Raw genomic sequence first — 16,500 nt, forward strand, 5'->3', positions numbered from 1 at the left:
GAATGTCCTCTAGTGGGACAATAAAGATCTCAACTGAACTGCATTCTTATAAAATTATTATTATTTGCTTGGTATAACAAATTCACATCTACCAAACACAAGCAAGGGTTATTAATTGTGAGTCCTTGGTAGCTACACATATTTCTTTGGAGAGCTTTGTTGAGTCATTACAGGTTACTGGTAGAGACTGAGGGACTAAAAAGATATTTAGCCATTCATGTCTAGGACAGAATATCTGCCTGCTTTAATGATCTATAGATGTATTTGTGTATTTTTAGATCAGTGATTTATATATCACTGATTACATACCATTGGACTGATATATAGACATGGTATGGGTGTTGAACCATCATGCTGGGAATGACAAAGGTTGGCAAGATCCTTACATCCAACCCACCATCTGCATCAGATGCATTTTCATCTTTAATTGCTAAACCAGGTGGGGCTTCTGGCTTCATGACACCACTTTTAACAATTGTGTGACGCATCAACATGTAAGCAGCATTATCATGTTGTAGCTGGTCGAGGTGGAGCTAATTTTGACTAGGCTACTTTATTTAGGGTAGGATAGTTTAATCTATAACCATGCATTGTATTTTATAGGCTGATTATGGGTTTTTTGGGCATACTCTTAATCTGAAATGTAACTACAGGTGTCAGATAAATGTAGCCTAGTGGAGTAAAAAAGTTCCATATTTTGCCTCCGAAATGTATTGAAGTATTTAGTAGCATAAAATTGAAATTAAATTACAAATTCAATGCTGGAAATGTATTAAGTTCCACCACAAAACACTTTATATCTAGTGGTGGAATGTAACTGACTAGGCTACATTTACTCAAGTACTTTATTTAAGTACAAGTTTGAGGTAAGCTACTTGAGGTGCATTTTGGAGGCAAATATTGTACTTTTTACTCCACTACATTTATGCGATGCTAGTTACTTTGCAGATTTTGATTAGTAATACAAAATATAAATCAACTAATAAATTATGATATATTATTATAAGAGTTATTCTATAATTAAGGGTACATGTCATGTCCATGTCTAAGTTAAGATAACCAGCAGTATATAAAGTAATACAAATTAGCTCCACATTTACCAGCTGCAACATTAAAGTGATGTACACATTAATGCATCAAGAATTTCAATCCAATAATATATTATTCGGAAATAGGCCATTCTGCCTAATGAGTATTTTTACATTTTGGTACTTTAAGTATATTTTGATCTTTGTGCTTTTGTACTTAATTAAGTCGCATCTTGAATGCTGGTTACAAGTTATTAGCATTAGCAGCGTGTACTGAGGTATTCCCTTTTCCACTGTTATCTCACAATGCTCACAAAACAACTCTTCTTAAATGCAACTAACCGATCCCACAGGCTGGCGAGGCTCGTCTGCGGCATGCTTTTAGAACGTGAAGCACTCAACACGTTAGGAAGAGCTTTATCGTCGCACTCACAGGCGGTTGATTGGTGTTGTCTGGGTGGATTGCAGCATCTTGTAGCTCCGCCCTCGATTACTCAGCCTGGTCGACGTGCTGTTGCTGCTGCAGGCAGAAGCGTCCTACTCGGAGCGGAGGGAGACTGGAGGAGCTCAGATTAGTGTTGTTGTAGCGGAAAATACCGTCGCCGCAGTTTCACAAGCTGCAACCTCTGGATTAAAAAAACAAAAAAAAAAACACCTCCGTTTCCTTAGGTTTGACCGAGAGCAAGGACCGCGCAGAGAGGGATATAAACGGGATGTTTTTTTCTCCCACTGCGAGAAGTTTGTACGCGGAGTTTGTGTGAAGAGTAGCCTGACGTTAGTTTCGGTGTGGGCTGACTGAGCTAGCCTGGCTGCCCGCTGCGCTTCCCTCCTGCCCCGGCCAGCCAGCCACAAGTTAGCCCGCTGTCTTCTTCCAGCTGTTGGTGAACCATGGCGCTCAAAGCCAGGGCGCTGTATGACTTCAACTCTGAAAACCCCGGGGAGGTGTCTGTGAGGGAGAACGAAGTCCTAACTTTGTACAGCGAACAGGACATTGATGGCTGGTTTGAAGGGACGAATAGCAAAGGGGAGAGGGGACTGTTCCCCGCTTCCTACGTGGAGATCCTGAGGAACGACGTCGCCTCCACGCTCAACAACAACAGCTGCAGCAGCACATCTGGGGACACTTACCCGGACTCCCGATACGCCAACATCCCATCCGGAGGTTTTGACGGCTCTTATAAACCTCAGAATAAAGCTGAGAACTTTTCTAAACCGTCTGCGCCTAGTTTCGCCACTTTCTCAGCCCCAACACAACCACAGCAGCAGCACACTTACCAGCAGGCCAGCCAAGGGAGCGATGATGACTGGGATGATGACTGGGATGACAGCTCTACTGTTGCAGATGAGCCAGGGAGTGTAGGAGGAAGGTATCATGACTTTGAAGGCAATGGGCCATCCACTTACAGAGTGTCAACAGCCTCAATGTCAAGAGGCAATGCACAGCAAGCAAAGAGCTCTGCCACGGTCAGTAGAAACCTGAACAGGTTTTCAACCTTTGTGAAGTCAGGAGGAGAGGCGTTTGTGCTCGGAGAGGCTTCAGGCTTTGTGAAGGACGGGGATAAGATCTGTGTGGTGTTGGGTCAGTATGGTCCTGAGTGGCAGGAGAACCCGTACCCATTCGCTTGTACAATTGACGACCCCACTAAACAGACCAAGTTCAAGGGCATGAAAAGCTACATCTCCTATAAGCTGACACCCACCCACACACAGAACCAGGTGAACAGGAGGTATAAGCACTTTGACTGGCTGTATGCTCGGCTGGTGGAGAAATTCCCCGTCATCTCAGTGCCACACATCCCGGAGAAGCAGGCCACAGGGCGCTTCGAAGAAGACTTCATCTCCAAGAGGAGGAAAGGCCTCATATGGTGGATGAACCACATGACCAGTCACCCTGTCCTGGCCAGGTGTGATGTCTTCCAGCACTTCCTCACCTGCAACAGTACAGACGAGAAGGCCTGGAAGCAGGGTAAGAGAAAGGCGGAGAAGGACGAGATGGTTGGAGCCAACTTTTTCCTCACTATCAGCCCCCCTGCGGCTCCGCTCGACTTCCAGGAGGTGGAGAGCAAAATTGACGGATTCAAGACTTTCACAAAAAGGATGGACGACAGCGCCTTCCAGCTCAATGCCACAGTCAATGAGTTTGCCCGCAAGCAGATCACTGGCTTTAAGAAGGAGTATCAGAAAGTGGGGCTGTCATTTAGGGTCCTCAGCCAAGCCTTTGAAATGGACCAGCAGGCGTACTCTACTGGACTCAACCAGGCTATCTCCTTCACTGGGGAGGCGTATGAAGCCATTGGAGAGTATTTTGCTGAGCAGCCCCGAAAGGATCTCGACCCGATCATGGATTTGTTAGCTCTATACCAAGGACACCTGGCAAACTACCCAGACATCATCCATGTCCAGAAAGGTAAAATAACAACACTGTACATTTTATACATTTGTCACTCACTGATTTATCATTTTGTATAAGGTTGCTTTCACAGGATTCATGAAATCATGACACCAACCTTTAATGTTTAGTTTCATTTCTTCTAGTCCATTACAAACTATTGTTATAGAAAAATTAGACTAAAGACAAGATGGTTTCAAATTAAAGATATAGTCAGAATAAACCCAAAACTAAACTGAACAACACAGGTACTCACAATTCAAATCCCAGAACAACACTAGGAGACAAAAATCACTCGTCATGTTTCATAATCCAGGTGTGTTTCAAAGTAAAGAAATAAGTGTGTTTGCTGGTCGTTAAAAGATAAACAGTGTCTTTTCTTTCAGGCCATTTGAATTGTTATACTTGTCAACAGCAGTCAGCAGTCAGGTTACACATATAGCTTACGTCACTTTGTAAAACAAATAGGCAGTATTTGCATATGGGAGGCGGTTTACATGCTGCTGCCCCTGTTTGTCCCACCTGCTTAATCAAATGGGCGCCACCCGTTTGGCTGTTTAATATTGCATTTACGGGGTGATACTTTACTTTATTCTTTATTCAGGACAAACAAAAAACGGTCCATAGCACAATACAAAACATAGCAAAAGACAGACAAATACAAGACAAAACGTCAAGAGTTCCACAATACACAAAAAGAGTGTTCAGATATTATATGTGAGCATATAGACTAAAACGCCAATGGTTCCACAATCTCGAAGTGAACCTAACCGCACTCATTGCAGGGTTCACTAGTGTTGCAATTATGCTGTTGAGTGACTCAGTTATTCGACACATACATCTGTACATGAGATTCCTGAGTACAGCAGGTACATAGTATTACATGTTAGTGCCCTGGAGAAAGAGAATGTCCTGCCTGGCTGGTGGATCACAACACTGACGCAAAAATAACATTTGCTGCTAAATCATTTACAAATGATTGTCCACAAGTTTTGTTGTCTTTGCACAGAAAGTCAATGTTGGACTAATCTAGGCCATCTGACATGACCCTAACTAGATGATTGTTCTCATTGTGTGGCAAAATGTCACTCTCATGAGAGGCAACACTGTTATGCAAGAGGCACAGCATTGTAGTATTTGTGTTTAGAGGGAAGCTCTCACTGCTGTTTACCATGTGGGAATGTGGCACAATTGCTTCCTTCTGATGGGAATTAAATCACATGAAACGTAAATCTTCACAATCACAGACAACTGGAAAGAACCCCTACCAACAGTGCCATGTAGGACACCATATATAGATGGGATGGGCCTATACAGAGGATGCTGTGAACTAATCCTTCTCATTCCATGCATTATGTTCAGTCTCAGTGCTCTAACCTCCTAAAATCACATGGCTCTCAAATCAGGGTGGGAAAATAATCTCTTCATCCACCAGTCAGAGTCCCCTGCGGTGTCCAGTATTTAAATGACTAGGTACATGGTTACTTGCCTGTTGACATCTTGGTTTATCATTTGGCTCCCCCTACAAACACTGGGCCCATTCAGCCCACAATAGACGACACTAGGGGGAAACAGGACAGACTGTGTTTAGACTGCAGTGGGACACAAACTTCCCGGTCAGCTCAAATCAAGCTTGCCACGTAGGCCACACACAGCCCAAATAAGGCAAAACAGCCATTTAAACAGTCTGGTGTGATAAGCCCAGCCTTAAACCACAGATAAGAAACCCTGATTCGATACCACACATGGAATACCTTGCTGCGGGCACAGTGTTGAGGAAAGATGTCAGGGTGCAGTGAAACAGGGCCTCACCACAGACTGGAAACAAAGCTGACGGGAAAGCCAGGGCATGCAGCAGATGAAAAGAGAGCTGCATGTACCATATTGAATCCCAAATTACTTTGATCCTGTTTTGTTTTTAGTGGACTAAGGCTGTTTAGTCCAGTTGAGCTTGTTTTATTTTCATGCGTGCATTCCTTTCACCCTTCATCTTTCATTATTTCTTTCTATTTATAGGACAAGTAAATCACAAAAAAACGGTTAAGAGTGCAAGCAGGATCTTTATGTTCCACTCATACTACTAGACCTTTTGGTTGCTATATTGTGCCAGTATATGCAAGAGGCTATAAACATTTATTACGCCACATGGTAGTGGCAGTGATATATCGGAACTGTTAATGTGCCTGCATTACATTAAAATCTTTTTAAAAGTTCCCTTGTTCATGACAGCTGAATGGCTACTTGTTACGTAAATTGCCTACATGTTTCCGGGGCGCATTAAATGCAAATACCCTTTGCAAAGTCTACTCACCTCCAAGGTTTTGTAGAATCATCCAGCACTTGACATACTGCAGTGAAATGACTGTAATTAGTAAGAATGGGTGGTTTTTAATGAAGCCATAAACACTGAATTTCACTGGCATATCATTGTGTGAAGACAATACTAAGCAGATCGGAGCTTAAACATACACCAGCCATGGACATGTTCTGAGTTTGGCATTTTTTCTGTCCCTTTGTCTCCCTTTTCCTTTCTCTCTGTCTCTCCTATATTTAATAAAACAACCTTTTTCCATCCCGTGTACACCGTCTGTTGCTCGGTTCTAATACGCCTTTCCTGATAAACGTGTGGAGGAAATGTTCACAAGTGCTATTCTTCTGTTATGAAGTGAGGTGTATTGCTGCCTTCTCACAGTTATAAACTTGAAGAGAGGCTAGGCCACATCCTTTGTTGTCACAGACCAGAGTACACATTTCCGCAACAGAAGTGGTCACACAGAAACTCATTGGACCAAGTATGGCCGGCTGGGACTCAAAAGTGCTGTATTAATCCATTGGTGGATGCTCAAGATTTAAAACCAGTCAGAAAGTCAAATGGTCACTGTAGTAGCATTAAAATGGTAAGTTAAGGCTAATATGCTTGGCCATTAACCCTATTTAAGAGGTTATCTCTTGCAGTCATATCACTGTTGCTCTGTTTAGGAGAAACCTGTCAACACATTGTCAGTTTTATCAACAACTCAATTCCACTAATAGCTCCCTATATCCGTCTCATTAGGGCCGCAGAGCGCAGGCAGATTTTTATTTGTCCCCTTGAAAGTGACCAGTGAAATTTGAGTTGTCCCACAGAGGGACACTGAACATAACCATATTGATTGCCACTTCTTCTGGGACCCCATTAGCCATTAGCGTGGAGCTTGACTGGGACAATGTTAGCTCATGATATTGGCATCATATATTGTGTGGCTTCCAGAAACTTATTGAGTTTCACGTCCTTTATTTTTGCACATAATTAAATTGTGGCCATGACACAATATCAGATTAGGACATGGTTTTGTTTTGTTTTGTTTTCTTATTTTGGGCTCTTGGGAAAGAAGGGTTTCACAAATACTCACTGTTTACAATTTAAACATAGGGTTAAGTCTGGTTTGGCTGGCTACAGAAGAAGCTATTTTGTGTTACAAGTGAAGAATCTTATTCAGAATTATTGACGTGTAAGAGGAGGGGGTAATTGAATATTAAAACTTTTGCCCGCATAAATTGCGATCTAAAAATGGTCCAGCAGTTTATGTTTAAGTGAAAACACGTCTCTTTTTTGTCACAGCTCACAGTCTATTTGTCAGGTAATATTGAAATACAACCAGTTCTTCTGCTTTAACTTCTTGTTCAAACACTTACTGTCTGATCATGTTGATCTTGCCTGCAGTGTTTCTTAGAGGTAAAACTTGTGGTTGACTTTAGGGCATATTAATAATAAAAGCTAAAATAACAGAGCGCAACCCAACATGCAAGTGATATTTTTATTTAGTAGCTAAAAACACTTAGAAATCGAGTCTTCATCAGGCTCACACATTAGATTATTTTCAGAGAGGAGAACACAGTGAGTATGTTTACATGCACACCAATATTCCACTATTCTTCCGAATATGACAATATTCCAAATTTGATACAGGTCAATGTATAACAGCATATTCCGTCTGCATATTCTGAATAAGGCCTTTTTCCAAATGTAGCATTTTTTGCAATTAAAAAAAGGGATATTCAGGTATTATTTGGGTTGTAGAGGCATTCTTTGGACATGTATATAGCGCATTCGGAATATGCGTCTCAATCTGTTTTTTTTACTTCAGTTTACGGCCTACGGCCAGCTCTGTGCATTGCTATGGTTGTTGTTCACAAACCAACCAGCCAACAAGGCTGCAGTAGAGATGCATGCCCAAAAGGAAGGAAGGAGAAACACACACCTACTTTTAAACATTATGAAAGACTTGGATGTCAACCGGTTTTTGGATATGCGCAAATAAATAGTGATGAACATGAATGCAAAGAGGAATGTTCTCAATTACATTGACATACTACTTTATCCTTATTTTTATTTTATTTATGTGTTTTGTTTCCCTTGTTAATTTTATCTATTGAGCACATCAAGAGGATCAATTTTGTTTCTCTGTGTGTGCTTAGAAATGTCAATATAGGCACCTTTTAACCTTTTAAACTTTACCTGTCTGATCTCTTCACAGTTTTATCGCTGCATGAAGACATAAAACAATGCCAGACAAGTAAGGGAAAGCCCCAATTTACAACAATGTCATGTTTTCCTGCTGAGTCATCCTTTCAGCAGACACTCCTGTGCAAACGCTGCACGTCTGTCTGATATATTGCTACAGGCTATTTAAAAATCCTCTAATGCACAAATTAATGACAGGTGGCTGAGGTGGGGATTGCCCCTGGTTGTTCGGGTCACAGGCCCGCCGTAGCTCTGTGTTGTGTAACCAGGGATTACGTAAGAGCGGAAGCGGTTGCCTCCAATGAGTCTAGGAGGGCTCGATGCCACCTACGTACACCCAGGGAGGATTTCTTCAGGGGCGTTCATCAGAGCGTCTCCTTATTCATGGTGTGACACTGCAGTATGCTACAGATCTCATAGGGGGTGGTCAGTAATCAGTAGCTCTATATCTTGTATCTCCATATATTAACACAACAGCATTATGTATCTCAAATACTGGCGGTTTACGGTATTTTTCAGTCAGTAGCAGTGAAAAGGAAAGATAGCAGAAGCAGCGGTTGTGCAACAAGACATGCAATATGCCATGACTTAATAACACAAGAGGTGATATATTGTGATGAAATGTGTTTTCTTTCTTCACATTTTGTATTATTATTTATTTGGAAGTAACTAGTAAAAGTAAATATCTTGTTGTTGGTCGAACAAAACAAGCAATTTGAAGACTTCAACTAGGGAAATTGTGATGGCATTTTTCATTATCTCCTGACATTTCATAGACTAAACAATTGATTAATTGAGAAAATACAGATTAATGTATGATGCAAAACCTCTATATTTGCAGCCCTACTTGACAGACTCAGTATCTGATTGGTGGTTTTGTTATTGAAGCAGGGCTGCAAAGATTAGCCTTCTTGCAGCAGCTGTGAAAATGATGTGGTTCTCTATATGTTACAGTTTGCTGACACCATCTTCTATAACTGAACTCTTGCCTTTCTCATAAAATCTCCATGACAACAGTTATTCCACCTTAGTCCATTAGTGGGCTTTTAAAACGCAGGAAGCCAGAGACTTTTAAGGTACAGTACAGCAAACACCTTTGGGATTGGCATTTCAGTCTTTGGACAGCTGTGTTTGTTCCCGCCTCTCTCTTTTCCATCCCTGTGTCTCTGCTCCCCTGTTATCTTTACCTCTCTTTCTGTCATGTCCAATCTGTTGTGCATTAAAGGAATTTCTAAAATGTGGGTCAAACTGTAGCTGAGGGAGCTACAGCCAGATAGCAAACTGGGAAGACTTTGTGGGGAAGGGCGAAAGAGATGTCTTTTTGGGGGAATTTTGTCAACATAATTATTTGCCCTGTGGGCTATATAGCCTAACATGTTTAGGGTAGAGAGAGAGAGAGAGAGAGAGAGAGAGGTTAAAGTGCTCATATTATGCTAATTTTCAGGTTCAATTGTATTGGGAGGTTGCAATAGGTTTACATGGTTTAACTGTCGTACTGCACATTGCTGCAGCAGGAAAGGGGAAAAGCCAAAAAGAATAATATGAGCACTTTAATGTTCGTAATGTTTATTGTGTTCTGTCCGAATATTTGGACAAATTGTATTTTGATGCTTTGGCAAGATTGGTATTGAAACTTTGATCATGCCAATAAAACCCCTTTGAATTAGTTGAATCAAATTAAATTTATAAAAAGAAGAAGTTGTAAGGCATTTTTGTGAACCTTAGGAGTAGAAAGAAACCAAAAGCAGGATTAGGTTAGAAACTCTTCTGTGGTCCCTCGTTTCAGGAAGCAAGCAGGCTGAATTAGACTTTCAGTGTGACTTTTAGTGCTGGTGACTAAGGGGCCATCCACACGGAAACGTTTTTTTGTGCAAACGCACATGTTTTGCATCGTTTGGGCCGACTGTCCAGACGAATCCTGCAAACGCACTGCCTGAAAACGCACTTTTTTGAAACCTGGTCTCAGGGTGAAAAAATCCGAAAACGGCTCTCGTTTGGCTTCGTATGGATGGTGAATACGGATCCGTATCGATGATGTCATCGCCACACCCCTCTTTTACACCCCTCTCCACGCCGCTGACGCACCAACTGCGCTTGAAGCTAAGCGTTACCATCCCATCTCCATGGTCAAACCAGCTCACTTCATCTAAATACTCTGCTCCCTGACCCTTCCCTCTGGATTCTACACAAGATATATTGCTAACGTTATGTAGCCAACGTTAAACATCGCTAAAGTAGCTGACCGCTCCAGCAGCGAAGTAACGTTAACGTTAGCTGCTATGGCTATCTGTTTATAAAGTGGAAGTAGACAACTTATCAACTAGCTAGCTAATCTGTCTGCTTATAAACTCCTTGAACGGATTATAGTAACTTTTACCACGGCTTATCGTAGAAAGGCTACTGCAAGAAAAACGTATAGATTATTAAAAAGACATCATTCATGGATCATTGATGTTTGTTTGACTGCCGATGTTAGAGCTAGCTAACGTTAGCGTGCAAACGTTAGCTCGCTACTAGCGCGCTGCAATCATGCAAAATAAAAAGCAATCCAACAGCACATTATACAACGTAAACAAAGACACGTTTTCTTGCGGCAGCCTTTATAAAATGAGCAGTGGTGAAAGTGATTATAGTCCACGGATGTATTAAGAGAACGTTATAATCTAGTCATGTTATGATGGGAAGTGGAAGTGACTATGCTCTTCTTCTCCGTTTTTGGTGAATTTCTGTAGCAGAAACAGCGCCGCCTATAGGCCTGGCATATGAAGTAGCGTATTGAGTCATTTACAAGTGGATTCGTTTGGACGCAACTTTTCTTGAAACGAATGCAGGGAAGACGGGTAAAAAAAAGATCGTTTTGGTACGTGTGGACGGGGCCTAAGCTCACATAATGACTACAAAATCCCACGAAGGGCCAGTTTTACTGCATGACTTAAGGGTCCAAATCTCACCTAGGGGTGCACCGATCCGATATTAAGATTGGATATCGGTCCCGATATTGACAAAATAGCTGGATCGGGGATCGGAAAAATTAACAGATCCACAGGCCGATCTAGTTTTGTTAGTTTTTTTCCCTCTGTCGCACGTGTGTTGCATGCTGGAAGTGTTGAGTGTACAAATAAATACGAATTCAATACATTACATCTATGTTATTTTGTCTTAGTTAGGAAAGTAATGTTTAGTTAGGAAAGTCTGGTGCCTTTAGTCTCTTCCACATGGTGGCAGGAAGGTATAAGGTGAAAGGTATACAGTGTATTATTAATTGAACAATGGTATCGGATCGCTATCGGGTATCAACAGATACACAAAGCCCAGGCATCGGTATCGGTATCTGGACTGAAAAAGTCACCTTCACACGCTGCCCTAAAGCCAATGCTCAGAGATTACATTGTCTGTCAGCTGGTTATGCCATGCGTTGAGTAGAGCTGGGCAATATATCGATATTATATCGATATCGTGATATGAGACTAGATATCGTCATAGATTTTGGATATCGTAATATCGTAATAAGTGTCGTTTCCTAGTTTTAAAGGCTGCATTACAGTAAAGTGATGTCATTTCCTGAACCTACCAGACTGTTGTAACTGTTCTATAATTTAAATTTACCCACTAAGTCATTATATCCACATTACTGATGATTATTTATCAAAAATCTCATTATGTAAATATTTTGGGAAAGCACCAATAGTCAACACTACAATATCGTTGCGGTATCGATATCAAGGTATTTGGTCAAAAATCTTGTGATATTTGATTTTTTTCCATATCGCCCAGCCCTAGCGTGGAGTTGCACTTGCATTTGTCTGCGGCCTTTTGAACAATTACAACTGGTCAGTGTTGAACACTATAACATCACACCTGCATAGAGTAGTACATCTGTGTTTCAAAGTATTGAGTCAACCCATGTTTCTGTCACACTGAACAACGAACAAGGACAGAACTAGTTCCATGTAAAGTTTGATACAAAACATCTGACGGTGCCTTCCCACTGTACGCGAACAATTCATATAAACGCACGTCCGCCCTGCCCCACCGGTCGCTTGTGACTTGGTCAGCTCGCCAGGTATCCCAGCATTCTTTGTGCAGCGAATTAGTTGCTTCCCATAAACAATGAAGGTCGCATGCACCGTCAGGGCTACAACTATTATTTTCATGATCAGTTGATCTGCTATTGTCTTCGCGATTGTTGGCGCTTTCGAATGTCAGAAGATGTTTGGAAAATGCCAATCCCAATTTTCTAAAGAGGCTTCTTGCTTTACCATCTGATTTTGCTTAGAATATCACAAGGGCTGCAAAGTTTATAAAAAAAAAGTGGAAGCATGTCTTTTAAATTTCAAATCTTTGGCCCACAAATCAAGTTTGAAATCCAGAAATCATTTTGGACAAGCACAAATTCTAAGAAAAACACTAAGAAATGATGTAAGTACACACACATTAGCATTCATGTCACAGCCCAAGGAAACGTTTCTTTGACTCCAGATGTGACATGTAAACATTTTTAAGTACTTAGATCAGACAGAATGTCATATCCTGTCAGTTTCTCTTGCGTTTCAAGTCAATGCTTATTGCTCATGACATTTCTTCCTAGACTCGGTCAGAAAATGTCAGCAGTTTGATAAGTCATCGGTCATCTGCTACTGGTGATTTGACCCTGCCTTCTGCTCCCATTGAACCATCTGTCTGGAAACTTGTAGGCTAATTTCTTGTTTTGGCAACAGTATGGCTGAAGGCTTATTCCGCAGTAAGCAAAACTCAGCAGGGTTTTTTCTAAAGAGGGGAACAGCAGTGACAGTTGATATGTGTGAAAATGGTAGGTTTGGAAACCATCACGTGGTGGTCCTCTTATGCCACAAGAGTCCACCACAGTGACGACTGCAAGTAGCTCTTCCTGGCAGAGGGGAAACTAAGAGGTGAAACTCTCAGTATGAGTGATATGCTGACGTTCTTTTTTGCAAGGTATAGTTTTTGACCTGGTCATGGTTTGTTTAAATTCACGTGTCGTGGTCAAAGCAACGACCAACAGCTGAACTCAAAGAACAATTGAAACTCATCTATAACCACCAAAAGCAAGTAGTTGCTAAGCGAGTCTAGCCTTCTGTTCTCACACAATGATAATGGAAGAGTAACCACTCAAAACTCATCAATTTATAAAAAAAAATGTAAACAATGAGTCCCTGATGTCAGGCACATTTATACAAAAGTTCTCATTTCTAGAAATAACAAGTGTCACTTGCAGATTGTGTCAGTCTTAGCTAGCTAGCTAAATCTAAGCTAACTAAGCTAAACACTGTCTCTGACTTACATTTGAATGTCTCCATCTAACTTGTTTTAAACTGAGAATCCAGTGAAAAAGTTTTTTAATATGTCTATCTTGATGGCTAGGATATGCATGCACATGTTTAAAGGGTATACTTTTTATTTTTTTTACTTTTTAACATATTACTTTTGATGTGTTTTGATATTTGAGTCTTTGTACTATTCCTTGTTCAGTGTGGTTTGTAATGCTGCTGTCACATGTGAATTTCATCCGTCCATCTACATACATGATATTGTGCTAAACAACAACAAGACATAGAAATAAAGAAACAGCATTGTTCTTGTATAGCATTATGAGTATGAAAAATGGAAGATCAGACAGAATCGTATTTCTTTCCTATTAAACAATGAATTGCTTAACCGTGACATCAGCAATAAAGAATAGCTAAGTCTTACAAATCAGACTTGTTCACATATGGTTCTGTTCTTATGCATTCAAATAGCCAACAATCATTGGTAGATGGTATCAAACTGCCAGCAAAATCCCCTTAAATGGTTGTTTAGAAAAGGCCTTTGAAGTGACATAATGTAATAGATATATTTTTAGAGTCGGGCCCCCTCACATTCTCTAACTATAGACCCGGATGTGGTTCTCAGGGAGTTTGGAACAAACTGTTCATCAAACTATTTTTGGCCAGTTCCTTGAAGTTATACATTTACTGTAAAGCTGTGCTCTTGAATCTTTATAGCAAATAATATTGAGATTATTAATTAACTTTCCCGTGAAAGAGTGTGAAGGGCAGATGTCTGTTTGAAAAGTTAAATATTTATGGAAATAAAATTTAAGGAAAGAACATTGTTTAAAACCTAGCCTTGTGGGCTGTTTTCCCAGGCTGGTTAAAATAGCATCTGGATTATTGGACATTGATAAATAAATGGCGTGGGTGTTTTCAATTTGCAGAACATGCACTCCCATGTGTGATCATGAAACAAAAAATAAATCTTTTTTTTCTTCTCTGTCGTCCACTAACAGGAGCCCTGACAAAGGTGAAAGAGAGCCAGAAACATGTAGAGGAGGGCAAGATGGACCGGGCGCAGGCGGAAGGCATCGACGAGCGCTGCAACATTATCTCCTGCGCCACGCTGGCTGAGATCCAGCACTTCCACCAGATCCGTGTGCGTGACTTCAAGGCACAGATGCAGCACTACCTACAGCAGCAAATTGCCTTCTTCCAAAAAATCACAGGCAAGCTAGAGGAGACTCTGCAGAAGTATGACAACGCGTAATTGACTGCTTGTCTCAGCCCGTCGGTTTAGTTCTTGGTGATCACTGACTCATGCAACTCCCTCACCCAGCGGAGTGACATACTGGTGAATGCTGTTCAACCAGCAGGGAGAGACATCCAAGGAGATAACGCTCCAGTAACAATGACTTTTCAACCAAATCCAGGTTTCTGTGCGTGTTGGCCACATTTCTGGGGACTGGATGTTCTTGTTTAGAGAGGATGTGTAATTTAATGAAGTTAGGCCAACTTGTAACCCAAACAACAGTCTTTAGATTTAATGAGAATCAATAATAATGATGGTGCACCACTTGGTCCGGTGGGTGGGTGAATGAAATCTAATCAATGTTATGACCAGCAGAGAGAGAACCATGTATCTGCTGCTGCGTTAAACACCCGGCGCAGGACTTCATATATCAAATGTTTTTTAGCCTTACAATACTGTTTTGAACTGACTGTTTATATACGTGACTGCCACTCCAAGAGCAGCGATGCTCCAGTGGCTAAAACACTGCCTTCTGGAAACTCTCAAGCCCTTCCTGCTATCTCTCTTCTTGGACAAACAGGACGAAATGTTTACAGTCTCCTCGCTGAGCAGCCACTGTCCCGCTGTGCCTTCTGGTTACGTCTCTCTGGTCATTTTTGTTAGTGGTTACTCAAAAGCTTTATATACTGTATATGCAGAAATATATTCTATTTGTTTTTACAAAGCTACACATTTTGTAGTCTTTGGGAAAAAAAAAAAAAAAGATCACTGTGCTTTGAACGAGGGCAGTGTCTTACATGGAAGATATTGTTCGATTGTGCCATTTTTTTTTTTCCCCCAGTGGCCCCAGGGTTGATTTTTAAACACTCACACAGTGTGACAAAATCACACACAAAACTAGGAACTAGGATCTAGAGAGGATTACCTGCTTTGACAATAGGAACCTATGCCTTACACAGGGCACAGCCAGCACTGCACAATTTAAGGGACGAGTAGGATGGACACTTGCTTTGCCGGATACCTGAATTTGTGTCAGCATAATGTTGGTTTTCAGGCTTAGTTTTGGGATAGTGTTAGGAGATAGGCTGTTAATGGGTAGAGAGTTCCTCACCTGTTTTAATAATACAGTCTTTTTCATAGCACACACTTCTAGACAGTTCACCTGTACTGCTGTTTTTAACCTTTATGGTGTTGGTTGCATCATGAAGAGATTAATATAGAAGCCGAAACGCGAAATAAATTCCTCCTTCACAGAAAGCTGTTGGTTGGTCCTGTGTGTTTTGTCAAGTACTTTAAATATGTTATTACTTTCATCTTTTGTTGCTATTCATGTGATTTGGACTGCATATGTCTGATCACTTCAGTCCAGAGTATAAGCCTGAATACAGTGAACAACCGGAAAAAAGACAATAAAAAAAAAAAGTGCTGACAGGTTAATCTGCCTTTCAACTGTCTTTTCAAAACGCCTCAGACACTCACTACAGACTTTATACGACCCTTGTAATGCAGCCACCTTCCCATTTTCTAATGGCAGAAAGAGAGCAAACGGTACAGCTCTGCAGGTTTCCTTGGCTGCATCCCTGGAGGACTAGTGTGCCGTGTCAGTGTTTCATGCTAAGCTCACGCTCGGTTCGCAGATCTGCTGACAGCACAGAGCCCGGCCAGCCATCTGGGACATCTGGCCACTGTTACGAGTGCCGGAGCGTATGAAAGTGAACACGTAGTCAACAGGAAAAGGTCAAACATAGTTTTTCATTAGCTGTCATCTCCACCACCTATAACCCAAGATAACCAAGATGCAGAATAGTGCTTATTGGAGATAACATGTTCTCCTCGCACAGATGGTCTGATTTGTTATTAAATTCTCCCTGTGCACGTCAACAGTTTTGTCCAATGCAGGCCCTTTGTTTACTGTCTTGAGGCGAACATGGTGTGCAGCAGTGCAGTGTCTTCTTTGCCCGATAAGAATTCAGTTTGACAGATTTGACGGGGAGCAGAAGATAAGAGAGAGCAAGCAGCAGCTTTTCATCACCAGTCATTCATTCAGGTCTTAA

The 16,500-nt window shown here is 41.3% G+C and overlaps 1 protein-coding gene across 1 annotated transcript; it reads left to right on the top strand.

The window, feature by feature from the left end:
• Positions 1–1,543: 1,543 nt before the first annotated feature.
• On the top strand, positions 1,544–15,703 carry snx18a (sorting nexin 18a). The gene is made up of 2 exons (XM_039804607.1): positions 1,544–3,435; positions 14,211–15,703. Exons 1-2 carry the CDS (start codon positions 1,917–1,919, stop codon positions 14,462–14,464), a joined length of 1,773 nt encoding a protein of 590 aa, XP_039660541.1. The 5' UTR covers positions 1,544–1,916; the 3' UTR covers positions 14,465–15,703.
• Positions 15,704–16,500: the final 797 nt, after the last annotated feature.

The sequence above is a fragment of the Perca fluviatilis genome, chromosome 6 (genome assembly GCF_010015445.1).
Source record: "Perca fluviatilis chromosome 6, GENO_Pfluv_1.0, whole genome shotgun sequence".
In the NCBI taxonomy this organism is placed as follows: domain Eukaryota; kingdom Metazoa; phylum Chordata; class Actinopteri; order Perciformes; family Percidae; genus Perca; species Perca fluviatilis.